Source organism: Gobio gobio, assembly GCF_949357685.1.
Source record: "Gobio gobio genome assembly, chromosome: 17".
In the NCBI taxonomy this organism is placed as follows: domain Eukaryota; kingdom Metazoa; phylum Chordata; class Actinopteri; order Cypriniformes; family Gobionidae; genus Gobio; species Gobio gobio.
Genome location: NC_137110.1, coordinates 6,164,076 through 6,185,413, shown reverse-complemented (window position 1 = coordinate 6,185,413; position 21,338 = coordinate 6,164,076). Strand labels below are relative to the sequence as shown.

Sequence of the window (21,338 nt, the reverse complement as noted above, 5' to 3'; positions counted from 1 at the left end):
TTTACAAAACTTCTACGAGGTGTATGGAAACCCAATTGGACAGCTAGTTGTCAATGCTGTGTTTAACCCTCTAGTTCTCTTCGTTTAGGGGTCACACTTGGCTCCTTCGGCCAAAGGTGACAGAAGCCTTGAAATCAAATTTTTTTTCTTGAGAAACCAATATAATATATTTTTGTTCAATAATATTTTTTGATTATTATTTAGAATGTTCAGGGTATTTTATGATACTATGCAATATTTATCTATTTTTCGCCATTGAAAATAATACAAATTTTTTTCTAATATATTTTTAAATAATTTGTTCAATCATATTAAAATAGTGGCATTTAAAGGCCTTTAAAATCCAATTTCTGGTGAGAGTAAAAACTGAAAACTTATGTAATGCTTAAAAAATAAAACTTTTGGAATAGTAACCACTAGATTCCTATATAGTTCTACATAAAGTGGCTTATTAATTTTAGACATATACTTTTTGCTGTGGATTTGGATTTATACTTAGTCATTCTCAAAGATTACTTTAGGTTTAAATATGTTTTATGTTGATTTGAAGCGCCAGTTTTTGCATTAATTTTACATAACATCAACATTCAATAAAATTTACAAAAATTAACAGGTATGCTTTATCAGAGATTAATCAATCTGGGTCTGATCTGATTTTAACCTCTTATTTGAAACTTTTGGCTCAATTTGACCATATTGTTACAGCCACACCAGTTTATTTGTGTGTATAATAGTGTGTTGTGTGTATGTGTATTTGAGTGTGGGTGTGTCTGTTTTGTACTCTAGTGTAACCTCTTCCTTGCCGTCCATATTTTTACTGCATTGTGGCTAAATTATTGATTTTATTTCACACATTTGCAAAAACTGTTCTTCAGCGGAAGAGAATGAAGTTGCATTGTCCCTATTTTTTTTTACGATCTATGACACACACACATATATATGAACTAGCCCGACTATAACATTATATACGCTAGTTCATATATATGTGTGTGTCATAGATTTGTAGTTTGTACCACCAAAAGATTCACTGAGGTTTTGTATTTCTTCGTATTTCCCATTCATTCCCTATGTCGGTCATCTTTGACCGTAAAGGGGCCAAGAGTAACTCTTTTTTTCCGACCCTTTAACATATGCGAATCATGTCCATGATTTTTTTGTGTGTTCACGTAGCTAATGCGACAAAAGTCACCAAGTGTCATCCCATTCCGATGAAGCAAAAAACGTAATTTTTGACCGAAGAGGCCCAGAGGGTTAAACGTGCATGTTTCTCTTCTGTGTGTGCGTGGCGCAAGAAAACCTCAGGGAAAGTGAAATGACCTTTGACTTATTCATTCGTGTTGCCAGATCTTGCTAGAAAAATAAGACAGCGAACAAGAATAAGCCCATATTAAACTGAGATAAATCCAAATGCTTTATATTCAAGACAAGACCAAAATATCGCAAGCCGCACCTGTCCACTTTAATATCACCATAAACTTGCTTTATCTCCATAAACTCGCTTTACAAACCAAACCCAAAGCCCCAAAACGCTTATAATAAGTGGACATGGCAACATTTCAAGAGCGCACTCTGCAAAGCAGCCTCACAAACCTCAACAAAACATGATGCTTCAGCAGATGGTGGTTTAGTTCAAATTGCAGAACATAAGTCTTTGGTTGCTGTAATATTTGTCAAAATAGCGGATCCTAAACACGCAAGACGCTAGAACATTGCTATGTTCATAATAAGTAAGTTGTGTTCCTTACACACACACAACTACAATTTAGGGGATTCACTCCCTGTTTAAATGTGCTTGTCACTCCTGAAACTTTAAAGTGATTACACGGCCAGTATGAACTCATCAACATTTCTCATCACATCCTTCACTTTATAGCTCTGTACTCTTACTGTACATCAACAATCATCTCATTTGTCTCTATATTTATTTGCCTAAATTAACTTTAGGAGAAACTAATAATCATTTAAATGCATTTGCATTTCCTTGCAAGGCGGTAACATAATATTGTATAGTGCATAAGTTGTAAATTTAAGTTAAGGTTTCAGGTTTTTGATCTATATAAAGGAAGCCTATCATTATGCAAGAATATCTAACCAATCACAATTCAGTATGCAAATAAGTGTTAAAAAGAAGACCAACAGCCATTCTGAATATAAATATCACAACGGTATTATGGATGTCACATACATTACACTTATTTAGAGTATGAATGGAAGTCAATGGGAGATTTTCAAACTTTATAACAAGTAGGGAACATTTACCAATACAAAAATGCATACAAAATATATTTAAAAAAAGTAATCTGTACAGTATGTCAAAGGATTCAGGATTCAGTTTAATATTAAAGCAAACCTGTTTGAAGAATATCTACACTACAGCGTAATGTAATAAAACATAATTGTGAACTCATTAAAACTCCTGAGCTATGAAAGAGCAACCTGTGAGCAATAAAATGTTACTATGGCTGAGGAAGCAATCAAAAATGCGACACATGCACGCATAAGGGAAACATTTTCACAAAGCAAATCCCAAGAGAGCCAAAGCAAACAAGAATAAAACAGCGACATGAGAAGAAAATGACAAATAATGGGACTTTCTCCATGGTCACCAGCAGCAACATACCCTCATATCACAATTACTACCACCTCTCTGCCTGTCTTTCTCTCTATCTCTCTCTCTCTCTCTCCTTGCCATCAGCCGGTGGTTATTAATGACCCCTGCACCCCTCTGTGAGCACCCCATTTATAAAACTCACCGTTTTAATCTCTCTCAGTGTGTGTTACTCCCCCGCGCTCCCTCCGCCTCCAAACACACTCATACATTCAGTGGCTGACACCTTTCTGGAGGATTGAGAATGCAATGGCCAGTACTTACAATTCAGGCACCTGCCCAAAACTGAGCACACTTCCTCATATTTACACACCATCATTCTCTCTCTTTTTCTGTCAGTTCCTTTACCAGTTATACAACTCATCCACAATGTTCCTTGATGTTTCCCTGCTTTTTGAAACTTGATCGACGTGTTAATGCATATTAAAACAACAGCTGTGCTAAGACAACATACTATTACAAAAACTTAGTATTTTAAGCTTATGCTTAAAACAAGACAAAAACTAATTCTAACACTACCATTCAAAAGCTTGGCCAATCAAGTTTTTTTACAGTGAGATGTGTATAATTTTTCTCTGTAAGAAAGGTTTTAAATTGATCGAAAGTGACTGTAAAGACATTCAAAATGTTATGAAAATCTTTTTCAAATAAATGCTGTTCTTGTGGACTTTCTAGAAAGTATATAAGGGATATTTCACCCAAAAAGGAAAATTGCTGTTAATTTACACACCCTCAGGCTATCCAAGATGTAGGTATCGAATTTTCTGCAACCGTGGTCCTTGGTGATTCATATAATGCAAGTCAATGGCTACTGTCACTTTAAGAATAAAAAAAAAAAAAAATACAGTGCTGCATGAAAGTTTGTGAACCCCTTTCAGAATCGGCTCTTAATGCATCATGTTTCCTTCTGGAGCATGAGTGTATGTTTCAACCCTTTTTAATAGTTGTGTTAGAGTCCCTCAATCATCTTCAGTTTGAAAAGATGGATCGAAAAAATCATACAGTCACTACTGGAAGGGGTTTTAAATATGCAAAAGATGCCGGAAAACTGAAGGATTTTTGGGATCTGAAGGATTTTTCTGAAGAACGTTGGGCAGTTTAACTGCTCAGGACAAACAAGAGACTCAAGAACAACCACCACAAAACAAAAAAACAGCCGTGGATCATCCAGGGAACGACACACAGTATTAAGAATCAAGGGTACATAAACTTTTGAACGGGGTCATTTTTTTTGTCTTGTGGACTATATGCAATCATCTTTTATGTAAAATATCTTATTCAGGACAGTACTAAATAAAATAAATAATACATGCATTCTGTGTGATCTCTCTTATTTTGTTAAAATTATTCACATTATCACAGATTCTGCAAAGGGGTCACAAACTTTCAATGCAGGCAAAATAAAAATAAAAAATACCCTTGGCTCCTGATGATACACTGAGGTGCAAGAGATTGAACATTATTTACAACATTATCACCTGTAATCCACAGCCTTGGCAAATAGTCCTGAGGGCGTTCACGACAGTCTGGAGTGCGTGCTTCCTGACGCATTATCACGTATATGTGTGGAAATTGAAACGTTGGGAACCTGTGAATCTTCCCGATTGACTTGCATTATATGAATCACCAAGGACTGCAGTTTCAGATAAAAATCTTCTTTACATTTCTACTGAAGAAAAATGCATCTTTACGCACCCTGGGGGCGAGTAGCCTACATTAACAGCAAATTCAGTTTTTTGTGTGAACTATCCCCTTTAAGCTTTTTCAAAACTGAAAATGATAAGAGATGTTTCTTGAACATCAAATCAGCATATTAGAATGATTTTTGGTGGACCATGTGACTGAAGACTGGAGTCTAAAATGCAGCTTTGCCACCAAACAAAAAAACTGTTACTGTAATAAATGGTAATAATATTTCACTGTAGTGTTTTTACTGTATTTTTTGAGCAAATAAATGCAGCCTTTGTGAGCTGATACTTATTTTAAAAACATTTAAAAAACTTACTGACCCCAATCTTTTGAACAGGTACACTGTAAAACATTATTTGATCAATGAGTTATGACAACGTGTTTTAACATTGCTTAAAGGGTTAGTTCACCCGAAAATGAAAATTCTGTCATTAATTACTCACCCTCATGTCGTTCGACACCCATAAGACCTCCGTTCATATTCGGAACACAAATGAAGATATTTTAGTTGAAAGCTGATGGCTGAGAAAGGCTTCAGATAAGCCTCCATTGGCATTCAGTACATTTACACTCCCAAGACCCATAAAAGGCACTTAAAACGTCGTTACAAAGTCCATCTCACCACAGTGACTCTACAATAATTTTACGATGCGACGACAATAGTTTTTGTGTTGCAAAAAAAATCAAAATAACACTTTTATCCAACTTGTTCTCATCTTCCGTGTGTGCCTCCACGACGCATGCGCGAGAATATGACGTAGCGCCAGCGTTCGGGAATCCATGAAATGCACACTTAAGCCCCATTTTGAGAACTACGCCGAGACCTAAAGCACGATCAATGTAGAATTCATCAGCTTAGATACGGCGCGTCTTCCTCTGCTCGTAAACAAATCGCTTCTGGGTCATGTGTCTGAACGCCGGATCTGCGTCATATTCTCGCGCATGCGTCGTGGAGGCACACACGGAAGACAACAACAAGTTGGATAAAAGTGTTATTTTGATTTTTTTTTTCACACAAAAACTATTGTCGTCGCATCGTAAAATTATTGTAGAGTCACTGTGGTGAGATGGACTTTGTAACAACGTTTTAAGTGCCTTTTATGGGTCTTGGGAGTGTAAATATACTGAATGCCAATGGAGGCCTGTCTGAAGCCTTTCTCCAGCCATCAGCTTTCAACTAAAATATCTTCATTTGTGTTCCGAATATGAACGGAGGTCTGACGGGTGTGGAACGACATGAGGGTGAGTAATTAATGACAGAATTTTCATTTTTGGGTGAACTAACCCTTTAACTAATTAAAGTAAGTATTAGTAAACTATTTGCTAACTGGCTAAGAACAAGAAAAAAAATTATAATTTGCCAACAGATAGGAAATATACTTAGTCATTCTCCAGTAAATTTATCTTGCATTAAGGACGTTATTTTTCTGCAGGTCCACTTAGTCTGCATTTCTTCAGTGAAAGCAGGTCAAGCATTTAGCCTTTCCAGCTCAGCTAACATGCAAAGTTACGCCCCCAGCAAGTTCTCTTTATTAATTGTCAGTGTCTGGCTGGAATGGTGCCACTCATGCCATCCACGCTGCCCCCACCTCCTCCCCCTGGACTGAATCCCTGGCACTGCATGCATTAATTAATGCATATTTCATTTAGCATGCCTGTGCTGTGCAGCATATTGCCTTGCACTCTATTCATTTCCCCAGGGAAATGATGTTATACATCACCCCTCTGCTGGCTCCACTAATCACACACATATCCAGACGCATCCACACACCTCTGGATTCCCAGGATGACACTGGAACCTCTGAGCACCTGAGGCGCTCATAGCCTGAGGGATATTGCCCCATCGCAAAACACCCCTCCCAGGGCATGCTCGGCAAGGCCAGATGGCAGTGAACACTGGCAAAGTAAGCAACAATCATGCAGCTCGAGAAATCCTGCAGCCACTATAAGTGACACTTCTGTTAGCTTCTATATTTAGCATGTTAATCAGACGCATACTAATACTACAAAGATTGGTCATCACTGTACAAGAAAATATGTTTGGATGAGTCACAGAAAACAGCCAATATATGCAAATGATAATACTCTTAATCAATACACAGTTTCACATACTAAACTTCTGTACATTGCTTGGTTTTGTGCCCAATAAAACCACTGTTTGGGTTCCTCTGTTTAGGTATATACGGAATATTAAATTGATTGATTAATTTAAGCATCCCACTTTATATTAGGTGGCCTTAAGTACTATGTACTTAAATAAGAATATTAGTACAATGTACTTATTGTGTTCCTATTGTATTGCAAAACAATTTTGCTGATGTTGAGGTGGGATACGGGTAAAGTTAGGGACAGGTGTGGTGGTATGGGTAAGTTTAAGGGTAGGGTCAGGTGTAAGGGAAGTGTCAAATTTTTTATTATAAATCTAATTACAGATGTAATAACATGCGTGTATTTTTTTTATGTAAGTACAATGTAAAAACATGTATGGCACAATAAGTGCATTGTATCAAATGATTAATTTAAATTTTGCACTCTAAAAAAAATTGGTGCTATATGGCAGTAAAAGTGGTTCTTGGTCGTAATCATAGGGGAACCACTTTTGGTGCTATATAGCACCATATCTTAACATGTTCTGTATATGGTAGCGGTGCTATATAGCACCTTATTCAGAATTGCTCAATAGCACCTCAGCCAAAGAACCGGTGACCACTGAAGCCACTGAAGCACCAAGATTTGGTGCTATACAGCACTTAAATTACGAGCCAAGAACCACTTTTAGTGCCATATAGCACCTTTTTTTTTTTTTTTTTTGCGTGTAATACATAGTAAAGCCACCTAATATAAAGTGGGTCCCTTTCTATAAACTGCTAATCAGTGCTGAATCTTTAAATTAACACAGGTATTCTTGAAATACACTAAGTTTGACTTTGAAAATTTGAAGAAAAAAAGTGGATACTGTACATATCAGTCTAAATTCAAAATGTAAAAATATGTAGTTTTGCACATCCCTAGTTGCACATGTGTAGCTACTCTGAAATACAAAATCTGCCCATTCGTTTACATATTAGTGACCTTTAATACAATTTGTAATTCAAGCAATCACTGCTTAAACACGTGAAATGACAGATTTGACAGCAGCCTTGGAAATGATTTACCTGGATGCCTAACATTGTATCACAGGATAATATTATGAATGCTCAATAAATAACATGACTGTGCTTCATCAAATAAGACATTATGACCATTTGAACATGAAATCCATATCATGAAAGCTATAGCCAGTCAAACACTACTGTTCAAAGGTTTGGAGTCAGTAATTGTTTTATGTCCAGTCTTCAGTGTCATATGCATGCTCTTCAGAAATTATTCTAATATGCTGATTATTATTATTAATGTTAACAACAGTTGCTGTTAGGTTTTCAGGATTCTTTAATGACTAGAAATTCAAAAGAAGGACATTTATTTGATTAAAAAAAACATTGATACCGCCACTTTTGATCAAATTATTGCATCCTTGCTGAATAAAGTTAATTTCTTAAAAAAAAATAAAAAAATTTTTTTGAACGGTAGTCTATGTATTCATATAATGAATCACATCACACATACAGTCTAAAATGTACATATTTCAATTGTGAACAGTATATGCAAACTAATTAATAAGCAATTGAATGAATGATGATTGTTGTTTGAATTAGGTTTTTTACTTGGTTCTTCAGCTAAAGTTTCTATTCATTTAATTTTTTTCCCGAAATGATACTGGGACAACCAAGTCTTACAGAGCAGATAAAGGACTTGAAACTGTCCCGCAGTGTTCACTCTAGCAGCGACAGCAATGCTAAATTATCTGCAAAGAGAAGCTTTAGATTCGCTGTCATGCTGGGTACACCTGGGAACTGTAATGCAGGTTTCTCAGACCTTAAACTTACTTTTACTGTCGGAGTCAAAGATTCATTTCTTTTCAAATGGTGCCTTGATTCAGAGTTTAATGTGCACTAACAATTATACGCAAGTCAGATATGTATATGCACCTCATGCTGTAATATAATGAAAAGAAGTTCCACACCGGCAGTCAAAAGTGAAGCCTAAGCAATAAGAAAATATTAACACTCGTATATGACTTCTCGAAGTGTTCGTTTGAGACGGGACAATCGGTCTAATGGCAGAAGAGGTGTGGGAAACCTATTTGAAAACATTAATTATTTCTGTAATTTCCACAGCAATTACACACTTCACCTTAAATGATTAGTCAATTAAATCTGAAATCCACCAATTATTGCTCAGTCTACCTTAAACATATTTTTTTTACAGTCATCTCATTAGTATTCATAGATATTCATACTTTTTTTTTTATTTGAATAGACACTGACACATATTATATCAACATATGGATGGCTTTTTATGCATGACTTCACAGAAATACAAAATCCTCTGTTTAGGTTCAAAGCATATAGATTAACTTTAGCATATTTCTAAAAAATGAGATTTATTAAATATGCTCAGCACCCACATATATCTTATTTGACATTGAAACTTTAGAGGGGGGGGGGGGTTAATATATCAGTCTAAACTCAAAATGGACAAATTGTGTGCAGCAAATACACTTAGTTCTAGTACTTTATAAAAAGCCAATTTAAATAATCTATTGCTATCTGAAATGAATAATAGCACCTTCTAATAAAGACTAAAGACAATTAGCAGTGATGTCTCTGCAGTGATTAAAGGGTTTAATCATGTCTTTTTCCAAAAACAGCTGTGGGAAACTGTTGGATTTGAGCTATTTCTCCTTTTTTCTTTCCAAGTGCCATATGGGCAGACATGCTTGAATCCCAGGCAAAGATTATCAGGAGTAAAGAGCACCACTAAAGGTGTTTTTGGCCATGCTAATCACACACAGCACAGCCACAGCCAAACAGATGCTAGCAATTTTCCCAAGTCCAGTGACCACACGCTAACAAGCCTTGCTGAAATGGACCAACACTTTATTTCTGTGATACAATGTCTCTGTAGTGAAGCCGAGGCTCTACCCCATTATCTTAAGAAACAGAGAGAAGCAAGGCCTCTGTGCTAGTCGTTAGCAATGCTAGCTGAAATAATGAAGACTCTGTGGGTAACAATTTAGGAGGAATCCTGCTGCTGACGGATGAAGCCAGTTATAAGTGCTGTATTGTGGGCTGTATCATGTGTGTGTTTTGGTGAGCCTCTCTCAACTATGCCAGCATTTGAAAGCCAATGTCCCTGAACACTGGGACACATTTATGAAATGTGAGCTACAGTAATTTGCATAAAATCAAAGTAAACTTTCTGCATACATATAAGCTTTTCAGGCAGCAGGCGACAAGAATGCAGAATGTAATCGTAAAAAAAATGTTTGCATCGTTATAGCAAAAACTGTTTTTATTTAAATAAAATCAGTTAAAATGGTCAAGAAGTGCAATGAATCAAAGTCATTTTACTTCAAACTTAACTGAACTTAAACTAAATAAAAGTTAAGATTTATATTTTAGTGAGCAAATTATAAATTACACTGCACAATAATAATAATAGTAAACTGTTATTGTGATATTTTATTTGAAATATATAATGTATATCAATTTTAATATAAGTAATATTAATAGTTTAAAATTGGCGCATTTTTTCAGTTTAAACGCATTATAAAATATTTAATGCAATTAATACAGCATCAGTTTGTTTATGATCACGCTATCATTCATTCAAGTGCTATTAAACCATCCAAGCGCAATACGATGCAAAAATAAGAACTTAAATCTGTACTGACGTGCTGTCTGTGAATCTCCTGTCTGTGTGACACACACACACAGAAAGCTGCTTCAGACAGCGCAAGGCCTCATTGAGTTCTCTAACGCACTTGAACGGACAAAACACACACACAAATATGCCAAAATGTTCGCTTTGAGGACATCGTATGCGTGTCAGATCCAAATCCGTGTCATGTGCTTCAGATCTTAAAGCGACAGCATCCTAATAAACCTGCTGTTGTGATGTCTGTCATTAATGAAAATCAAAGAACAAAAGACAAAGAGAGAACCACTCACTGCTCACTGAACCTTTGTAGCTTTAATAAGGATTAATCTATATCTAATTTATAATTTATGTGAAGTGAAGTCTGTGAAGTGTTTGATAACTTTATTAAATTTCTGTATATTTCCTACCAGTTAGATCAAATATTTATAATATACCGTCTTTGTTTTTTTTTTGTTTCTACAGTAATTTGGAGATTAAATGTGAAATTTAAAAAAATATGTTAAAAACTTTAATCTTAGGTGTGATTAATTGTGATTAACCACAGAAGAAATGTGTGAATAATTAGTTATTTTTAATCGATTGATAGTACTAATTAATAGTAATTATAATAGTTGTTTGGTTATATTACATAAACATACTATTAAAGTGTAATATAATTTAATTTAATTTAATATTAATATTAAAATAACTATAAATTTGTGAAATATATAGATCTAGATTTGTATTAATATTTGCCCTTTTTTAAATATAGCCAAACAACTAGCCAACAATTCTTCTTTTTCGTTTGCTGTGATTGGCTAATCTACATGAGGAGGATGGCTGTCAGCCAACAGAACTAGATTTGAATGTGGCCAAATATCAGACAGACCAATGAAAATAGTTTTTGACTATTGAAGAGCTTATCAAATACTATAGGAAAACAAGAACATTTCATAGACCCAAAAGTAACTGGATTATTATTACAAATTCCCAATCACCGTTTGGAAAGAACAAATCCACTAGAATGAATCCTTTCAGGATTTATTTTACGCACCTTTGACGCTCAGTTCAGCGTAGTTGGACACTCCAGATCCTCCATCGGAACGAATCACGCACCGGTAACGGCTGGTGCTCCGCTGTGACGTGTCCGTCACGCTAACGGTGGCAGAGAATCGCCGATGGTTCACCACACGGGTTACCATGAGAGACGTGTCTTTACCGTTCCATTGCTGAAAGACAAGAAAATAATCATCCTTGCAAAACCATATAACTGATAATAAGCACACATAATATGCTTGAAAGATAGTTGGTCAATAGCGTCACATCAAGACAGAGGCATGAGCTCTTAAAGCAGACTGTACACAGAGAACTGGTGTTATATCTTCATGTCTCAGAGCTGTAGTGCAGGATTGATGGAGGCTTATAGTCTCCAGCCAAGGGAAAAAGTAATTTTATCCAAGACTTCATGGACACCGACACTGGCTTAGAAAACTTGCTGACAAAAATCTCCAACAAGTTATTAAGTTTCCTCAAGCAGTGTGTCTCGGGACAAAGGTTCAAAACCTCCCGATGCAAATGGTGTGAACGTTAAAGGGATAGTTCAACCCAAAAATGATAATTCTGTCATCATTTACTCACCCTCGAGTCGTTCCAAACCTGTGTGAATTTCTTTCTTCTGCTGAACACAAAATAAGATATTTTGAAGAATGTCAGTAACCAAACAGTTGAGCCCCATTGACTTCCATTGTATGGGGAAAATACAATGGAAGTCAATGGGCCCATTAGCTGTTTGGTTACTGACATTCTTCAAAATATTGAAATTCACACAGGTTTGGGACAACTCGAGGGTGAATAAATGATGATAGAATTTTCTTTTTGGGTGAACTATCCGTTTAAACGCACACACATAATAGAGATGCTTAGAAATTTAAAAAAGCATGTTGAGCATGCATAATCAAATCAAGTTTGGTGTGTCTATGAATGTTTCTATAGGTATGTTCTTGTCCCTTTGTGTGGGATTATTTGTGAACATATGTGTGTGAGGTCGTGTGCAGTGTTGGGGAGTAACTAGTGTACATGTAACGACACTATATTACAGTTACTGAGAAAAGAATGTGTCATTAAACTACAGTTACTTTTCTGTAAAAAGCTAGTATATGTTGAATAATATTAATTTGTTGCTATTTTTATGTGCATGATGCCTCTGGCCATTTAAAGGCCATTTAAATGCTATTCTGATGTTTTTGATTGTCTCTCTTGTTTAAATTTGCACGTCTGCCAATTACATCAATCCACATAGAGACAGAGCGACACACGTCATAATCTGAAAACCACGCCCACCGGGGGAGAAGAAAATCAAACCGTCTCCCTTGACTTTGTATTGCGTGAAGCGGCCTCCTTGTCATTTCTGACTTATAACAAAAAAACAGAACAATGTCTAAAAGCTGCTATGTGACAAGGTGTACAGCAAACAATCAAAACAACCCCGAACCAAAACCCCAGAAGTTTTTATAAGCTGTCGACCCAAAAAACGAAGAGGAAGTGTTGCGTTCGGTTGCGTTTGTAGAGTGTGTTTGTCGCCATGTCGTCAAGACGCTGTTATTTTCATCCCGGAGTCAAATCACCTTTGTTTGGCCTTCAGGGACGCTGTACTTTGAGCACATGCATCTCCCCGTTATGGTAAGAGGTGTGACCTTTCCGGGCAATGTGCGCTAAACTGCTGTCGAATCACAACACGGGAACCGCTGGCACAATCAGAACTTGTTACGTATTTCTGAAGGAGGGACTTCATAGAATAAGGAAATCTTCGAGCCGTTTTTAGGACAGTGAAAACAGCGGTATACAGATAAGTAAATTGTGTGAAAAATACTGTTTTTTTTTTACACGCGAAACATGAACACATGTTATATTGCACACTGTAAACACAATCAAAGCTTCAAAAAAATCAGGAAAAACGGGACCTTTAAGGACAAAAAAGTGGATACAGGCAATTGAGACAGAGCGCGACATGTTATATTACACTGAGAACTACACCCACTGGAGGGAAACGTAATCAGCGACAGGAAATATCATATATAAAACTGACATTTGGATATTTGACTTAACAGTGAAAAAATGTTTACTGCACACATAGATCGATCGTATGATCGTAGATCCCAAAATGTACCCATTCTTCCTGCTGATGCTTCACGTCTTATTGCCTGTATCCCCTTTTGTCTCCTTAAACGCTCATTTTTTGGGGTCGACAACTGATAAAAACGTAGTTCTGTGGTTTTTTTAGCTTGTTTGCTGTACACTTTGTCACATAGCAGCTTTAAGACATTGTTCTGTTTCTTGTTATAAGTCAAAAATGACAAGGAGGCCGCTTCACGCAATACAAAGTCAATGGAGAGCGTAAAAAGTAACCTTCCCAACACTGGCCGTGTGTGTAACTCACCTGTAGCCAGAGTTTGTCATGTTGTGACCATTTGCCTCCTGCAATACACTGGAAGGTTGCGTTCTGTCCCACGTTCACCTCGACATTCTGCAGCCGCAGAAAATGTGGCGTCTTGCCTATTAAACCAAACACATACACCATCAAATACATCCCAAGCAAATGATATAAAGCATATAGACACTGATGGTTAACTACACTAACTATACATACCTATACACAGTGTATCTAATGCAATGGCATTCTGGGTTTTTTTTTTTTTTTTTTTTTTTTTTTAGTGTCCAAATGCTCTTTTGAGCTCCTGTATATGTTTCATGATGGTGAACATGGTTTCTGCCTGTTTTTTTCTGACTGTACATTTAGAATCAACATCTAAAAACAAGAAGTTTATTGGAGCTTGCATTGTAATTAATACTGTTTGCAGTAGACTCCTTTCCATGTACAGGTGCATAGAGGTTTACAGTGCATTTGTCTTTTAACAGAACGGCACTAACGGAGCTCACTACAGCAGTCTCCACCCACTCTCCCTGCCAGCTTCATTATCTGTGAACACACTAAGCATTCTGCACAAAAGCAATATCATTACTTTTCAATTAAAGTAATTCCGAATATTGATTTCTTTTTTAGTACCTCTCCTATAACACGGAAAGCATTAAGATTTAGTGATGAAATCTTCAAATTGCCCACACATATTCTTATGGCACATAAAGTCACGATAAGATCTATATTTGTGCCTTTTCAAATCAGCTCTTATTATATTTCTTAAACATTTTGGTTGTGTAGAATTAAATACTAGCTTACTGCATACTGTGTAATATACACTGTACACTTTCTTAAACATGTGAAATGAAACTATCCATTGTGCAAAGATCCATTATGCTAAGATGCTTTGTCTGCTAATGATGCATGTAAATGTCACACTCACTTTACATTGGCTTTCAGTTATCACCTCTATAGGTACATTTTGGACGTTTGTCTAAAAAAATGTATTTGATAAATTGAAGAATTGAAGAGGAAAAAAACCAGGAGGTCAAGTGCATTGCATGCTGCTATACAGTCGTTGTGTCCCAAGTCAGAGGCTTCATCCTACGAAGGTTGCATTCAAAGGCCGTGTGCATCACAGCAGTTCTACGAAGGCTCCTTCAAATGCAGCCAAATGTGTCCTTCGTTTCCCGAGCCACGAAGGATAGAACGAGTGGCCTTCCCTAGCCTATCCAAAGTTTTACTAGGTACTAGGGATGCAAAAATACAGTTAGTCCACGGTTCAATACATACCTCGGTTTTTAACCACGGTTTTCGGTTCGGTTCTGATGGCTTGTCACATCAGTTTTTTGCTATTCTATTCTTAAGCGACAGGAACAGCAAGAGGTTAAGGAGAAAAAAGACTTTTTAATTGCAATATTCTTTCTTTATTTTACTTAAAATAATTGAAAAACCTTACTTAAACTTAAAACTTTACTTAAAAAAAACGAATTCCTAGTGTATTGTATATAATATAATATAATATATATATATATATATATATATATATATATATATATATATATATATATATATATATATATATATATATATATATATATATATATATATATATATATATATATATATATATATATATATATATATATAAAGATTTACACTGGCAGCTCAGAGCTGTACAGCAGTATTTAAGTATGAAATTGAATGAATAAATGTAAAAATAAAACACTACAATGACTTCACTATGATTCTTATTAAAGCTACTGTATTAAAGTTTTTCAGTCAAGAGCAGTGAGTGATTTACTCTTTGTCTTTTGTTGTTGTATTAACATTAAATGGATAGTTCACTCAAAAATCAGAAATTAATACAGGTTTGGAACAATATTAGAGTGAGTAAATAATGACATAATTTTAGAGGTGAACTGTCCCTTTAAGGACAGTGTGTTCACTCGGCTGCGCTGCTTACAATTTAAGACCTGCGTGCATCTAATATACAGACACACGCCGATTTTACTTTCACTTTAGACATAACTGACTGTGTTTATATAACTTTTGTGTGTATTTGACAGTATTAGCGCAGTAAGACTACTTAGTCCAGTAATCAAGTGTTTGACAAGCGTTTAAGTGCGCGCGCTCGGAGAAGCGCATGCTAAAACAGTGCATATGCACGCGAATGAGCCGGCAAGGCTTTAAAACCCATGCAAATACTGAACTTTCGTGATTGTGAATAACTACAGTGTTCTGTGAGTATAACTCTACCACTAACGCGTGATGTGAATGTATGTCGCGTTGTTCAGTATATTGGGATGGAGGCAAATTATACAATTTGTAGAAAAATACTTAATTGAATGCAAAACAGAAAAACCGCAATTCACAGGCGCGTATTGAACCGTGAAGGCCGTACCGAACGGTTCAATATTATATTGAGAATTGTGGCATCCCTACTACGTACTGTATTTTTTGGACAGAGAATGCCAGATTGCACTTTTAAATTCAAATATTAGGTTTCAAATTACTCAAATATTTGTTGAATATAACATTCAGAAAAGTCCAGTACAAACGTCACTGGCTAGAATGTCCCATTTAACAACACTTGATTCGACCAATAGCTGTGTCCTTGCCTTCGAAGACCACGCCCTTTGAAGGATGCGGCCTCTGAAAGCAATACGTCAGCTGAATGAAGGCGTGATATGTAACGCAACCCATTTTACATTTTACTAATCTGACATAATTCTGAGTGAAATGGGATTTTCACCATGAAAAACAATATGCTTTTGACAAAAAAATTAACCAGCCAAAATGTTCTGAAATAACATGAATGATGAATCATGCACAATAAGACCAGAGGTTTATTTTGCCTACTGTAATAGGAATTAACCTAATTTCCTTGCATTAGTGACAGAGAGATCTAGGACAATGGAAGTCAAAGGCTAAAGTTCTCCTGTCATAACAAGAATGATGGGGGCCTGAAGTCTGAGCACTCAGCTCTGCAATCTGTCTCCCTCGCTCTCTCTCTCACATCCACAGACTTGCTTGTTTGCTGGCCTTTTCCATCTCTGTTCAACCCTCGATCCACATGAAGTGCTTTTCACAGTAGTTGACAGACTGAACTCCTACAGCGTAGCCAAGACTGTGAAAGTAAGCAGGCGCTGAGTGTGTGTGTCTCTGTGTGTGTGTATACTCACGGCAAGGGTGGGCCAAAACGTGTATCTCATCCACTGCGATGAACCCGGGGTGCCCTTGTACAGATACTGCCTCAAAAATAACCTAAATGAGAGAAGAGGGGAGAGGAAACCAAGCGTTTAAATCAACTCAGCTTGTTTCAGACTGAACTGAGATGGTCTGTTTATTTCAAGCAAGAAAAGGATTGAAAATATTTAAATTGCCATGTCAACAGGAGAGATCTGTGCTAAAGGCCTGTAGCCGGTAGCGTAAAACTTCTTAGACTAGTCTTACAAGTTAGTTATAGTTTTTCCTTCAAAACCTGTAAGACTTTTGTTCATCTTCAGAACACAAATTAAGATATTCTTGATGAAATCCGAGAGCTTTCTGACACCCCCTATCTTTGAATGAATCAGCGTTTTGGAACGTGTTAGTTGAATGAACAGTTTAATACCTTTTTAGTCCCTAGTGGCGTAACAATGTAACTACGCTGAGTGACAGCCTGTCTAGAATGAGGAATGCCGATATTGGTGAAATATCAGCAGAAAGCCTCTTGTCAAATGAGATCTGAGGATCAAAACTAACTGTTTTACATATAACAATAGCCTAATGAGCTTATTGTCAGGTTTATGTTCTGTTATGTGGACCCTTATTTTGGCAGTCTCTGCTGTTCACTTCCTGTTTCAACGCTGTGTTTAGTTGTGGTTTTATTGGTTACTGAATATGTAATAAATATAAATAAATAAATGGCGGTAATACCGCATATCGCGCTATTGAGCCACTCACAATTACCGTAAGGGACATTCCTTCACCGCGACAGCCCTATGAATAAAGTCATTATTTTTGTTTGGGTTTTTTTGCGCACAAAAAGTATTTTTGTCGCTTCATAACATTAAGGTTGAACCACTGTAGTCACATTGACTATTTTAATGATGTCTTTACTACCTTTCTGGACCTTGAAAGTGGTAATAACGTTGCAGTCTATCGGAGGTCCGAAAGCTAAAAAAAAATATCAAAAATATCTTCATTTGTGTTCTGAAGATGAATGAAGGTCTTACAGGTTTGAAACGACATGAAGGTGAGGAATTAATGACAGAATTTTCATTGTTGGGTGACCCTTTAAGTCATTTACATAAAAAGGTAGATTTGTCTAATTTGAATCTGAAAAGAGTAATTGCTAGTTGGCCAGATTTAGCTGCTATGTTTATGCAAATGGCCCCTGTTCACACCAAGGACGATAACCATAACGATAAAGATATAGTTTTAAAAATCATTCTGAATTTGAAAGAATAGCAGAGTCCACACCACAACTATAACAACAACTGATGCATGATCAAAAATACTAACAGCTAATCAGAGTCCACCAAACTTTAACAAGCTCGAGCTCTGATAATCTGCACTGAAAGTCTTGAGCGCACACATATGGGACTGGCATGGTCTGCATGGCATACTGGACATGCCATGTGGTGAAGACATGTGTGGTCTGAGCAATGCCCTCTCTCTCAAAGCTGCCAAGGACTGGCACTAGAATGCCAAAACCTGGACACAGGATGCACTATAGTCCCTGGCTTTCCAAAAAGGCCTCACTGTGATCAGTCAAGGGACTGAATCTTGCCCAGATTCAATTCTCCCCATGATATTCAGGGTGAAACTATAGAGACTGAAGGTGTGTGTTTTGCGCAAACCACAACCAGACAATTTCACGTTTCAGATCAGAAATGTTGTGGAAACTACTTTCAGTAGCTTAAGCTTTGTGTTGCTGTTTAGATTGGTTCTCGATTCCCAACCCTACAAGAGAGCAGTGTGAGTATTCAACCTCGAGAAAGTCATACAGGTTTGGAATGACATGAGGTTGAGCAAATAATGACAGTATTTTCAATTTCGAATGAGCAAACCCTTTGCATCGTAATTTTATCAGCCTTGCTCCTACTCAAGGACATTGCTGTATTCATAATTTATTCACAACATTATGGCTGACTCAAATGATCTTTAAAATTGTCAAAATGTACCATAACAAGTTTTTAAAAAGACAGAATTCATTTGCCTTTTTTTCCGTTTGCATATCATAAAACTTTACCCTTTAAACACTGTCACATTGAAAGTGGCACCCTACGATTTAAAATGTATCACGGCAGGAAACAAATCAATTAACCCAGAGATACGTGTCGGCAAAATTGGCCACTTATCTGGCAAATTTGTTGCTCTAATCAAACTCTTGGTGGGATATTTTTTGGTATAGTTTATGCTCCCATGGGCAGATTTTCTAGTAGATATTAGTTCTCAAAATTTAACAGATAATTTATTAAGCTCAACTCAGCAAGAGAAGGGAGGGCTTTTAAAAACTTGAAATGCCATTCGGTGAACACAAACTTGGACAAGCACACACAGAGTGTGAATCTCACAGTCGAGAACATGGGTTATATTTTATTTAAATGTTTTATTTTATCATATTTTATTTTATTTAAAAAAATTGCAATATAAATGTAATTCAAATTATAACATCTATAATTTACAATATGCAATTACTATCAATATACTAAATAAATAAATACATATTGTAATTTATGCTTATTGATAATATTTACTTGTTGTTTCTGTCAGATTCACAGCAAAATCACAAATCCACACACACATGCACAAAAGCTCTGATATTGCCTGCTGATCAAATAGATGCCCTCTGCAAATATTGCCTTTAGCAAATAATGGTCTGCAGTTTGCCAAGAGAAGTTCAGTATTCCCAGCACAGGCTAAATATTTGCTCTTCTCATTAGTTAATTCAATTACACTGCTAATCTTATGAGAGTATTTCAATCCACAGACTGACGGGTGAATCTATAGACAGAAGGAAGAGGAGAAAAAGAGACAGACAGAGGGAGAGAGATATCTGGGTGTAAAGCATCAAAGAGAAAAAGAAGGAGGGGGCGAGAGTGAGAGGTAATAAGCAAAAAGACAGATCTAAAATTAACAGCTAAAAGCTTATTCACCAGGGCCATTTGTGGGTGAGATTAGGGGACAGTGATTGCAGTGGTAATTGGAGTAGAGAGCAATCTACTGCCCCTCTCTGCAGTTCAATTGGAGCCATTCACCACGAATATAAGGCAGAAAATAAACTTTAGTCTATTTCAGTGGCCAAGGGGACAACATTTGCAGTACATTTACCTGTGCTTGCTATGGGGCTCATCCTGCTAAAAAAAGCTAGTTGTCTTGCTAATCATGACTGAGAGAAGAGGGCAATCATTTACTTCAGTTCCATTGTAAGTGCATAGTCAAGTCAATTGTTTTATCTAAACCAGAAGATTCCTTTAAAGATATAGGTTTACATATGCCAATCCTCTGGCATTGTTAACGTCATGCTTACCTGGTAGGAGTTGGGCCAAAAGGTGCTGATGGCGAGTTCAGCCTTCACCCAGCCTTCAGTGACGGGTGCTGAGGCGTTCCAGATGGGATTCCCCTGCGGTCCACCATCCACTTTTATGTAGACATTAAGGGTTCCGGGACTCGTCCCATCCCGGCTGGACAAGGAGTAGTGGAAGTCTATGCAGTGGGTGTCATTCTCTTTTAGTGTGGGGAGAAGCAGGTGGGCCTTCTGACCTGATGCACGACCCGAAGCATTCACCATCATGAAGGAACCTAGAAGACGAAAACATAATGTACAATAGGTCAACAAAACTCCCAGAAACTTAACTTAGAAGCAACTGGAAGCAATACAACATAGAATAGATGAGTAATATCAGTAGTTGTATCAGAGTCAATATGTAGTTGTGCGATATGGCTGTATATCAGCACGGCTGTGTTTCTGCCGTAGGCACGCGTGATATAGTGTTTATTGAACAGTTCGATGGTTGACAAAGATGATTGACAATTAGCATACTGTTTGGATACGGTTCTGTTCTGGACAAAAACTCTGTGCGCATCCATGCAACCTAGCATGGATAATGTATTGCAGATATCATTAAAGTCTAGCCTAGAAATCTAGACGCACCCTAGCGACAGCAAATGTAATTTGCAGCCAGGGTAGTCGAGCAACTTTCCATTGGCTTGCGAGCTGGAAAAACCAAACTCTGGTCAGGCCAATCACATCGTGTATAGAGTCGGTGGGCGGGCTTAACATAATGACAGCTTCAGCTTTTCTTTGAGGAAAGAAGAAAGAACGGAACTGAAGTCATTCTTAAGAAAGGAAGATGTGTTCAGAGTTTTGCCGACCGGATACGGCGAAAGTTTTATTTATCAACTAGCTCCGCTTCACCTTCTTCGTTGCTCTGGTTGGTTGTAGCGCTATCCTATTGGGTGCAGAGGGAATTTGAAAGACAACCGTTTATCCCGCCGCTCGGATTGAGCCCTGCCAATGGTGTGTTCCCAGACCCAACATCTTGATGTGGGTCTGGCTTGTCAGGCTAATTACAGTCAGTATTTAATGTACAAAATAATTCAGGAATTAAGTCTGATTCAGGGGGACTCAGAATACCAACTCCTGACTGGACGAGAGGAGGAGCTGGGGATGGAGGAGGGTAAATGAGCTCTGGAGAACGCGATAGCAGCTGATAGTACTGAACAAGCTAACATATGTATGCTGTGAAAGACATCGTATTCCTATAGGTAGACGTGATCAGCTGACAGTCAGCTGATGCGAGCTTGACTAACATGACTTGCCAGAACTGACACTATGCTTGATATTTGTAAAAACAAATATGGTGGATTTGCACGACCGCCATGATATTCGCA

The 21,338-nt window shown here is 37.0% G+C and overlaps 1 protein-coding gene across 1 annotated transcript in view; it reads right to left on the bottom strand.

Annotated features, from left to right (window-relative positions):
- Window positions 1–21,338, bottom strand: part of ptprt (protein tyrosine phosphatase receptor type T) — a gene marked incomplete at its 5' end in the record, with an annotated part of 383,008 nt that overhangs the window by 221,236 nt on the left and 140,434 nt on the right. The window contains 4 exons of the mRNA XM_079841650.1: window positions 11,094–11,268; window positions 13,476–13,591; window positions 16,640–16,721; window positions 19,975–20,246. Of these exons, the coding sequence (XP_079697776.1) occupies window positions 11,094–11,268; window positions 13,476–13,591; window positions 16,640–16,721; window positions 19,975–20,246 (645 nt within the window). The remainder of the gene's footprint in view (window positions 1–11,093; window positions 11,269–13,475; window positions 13,592–16,639; window positions 16,722–19,974; window positions 20,247–21,338) is intronic.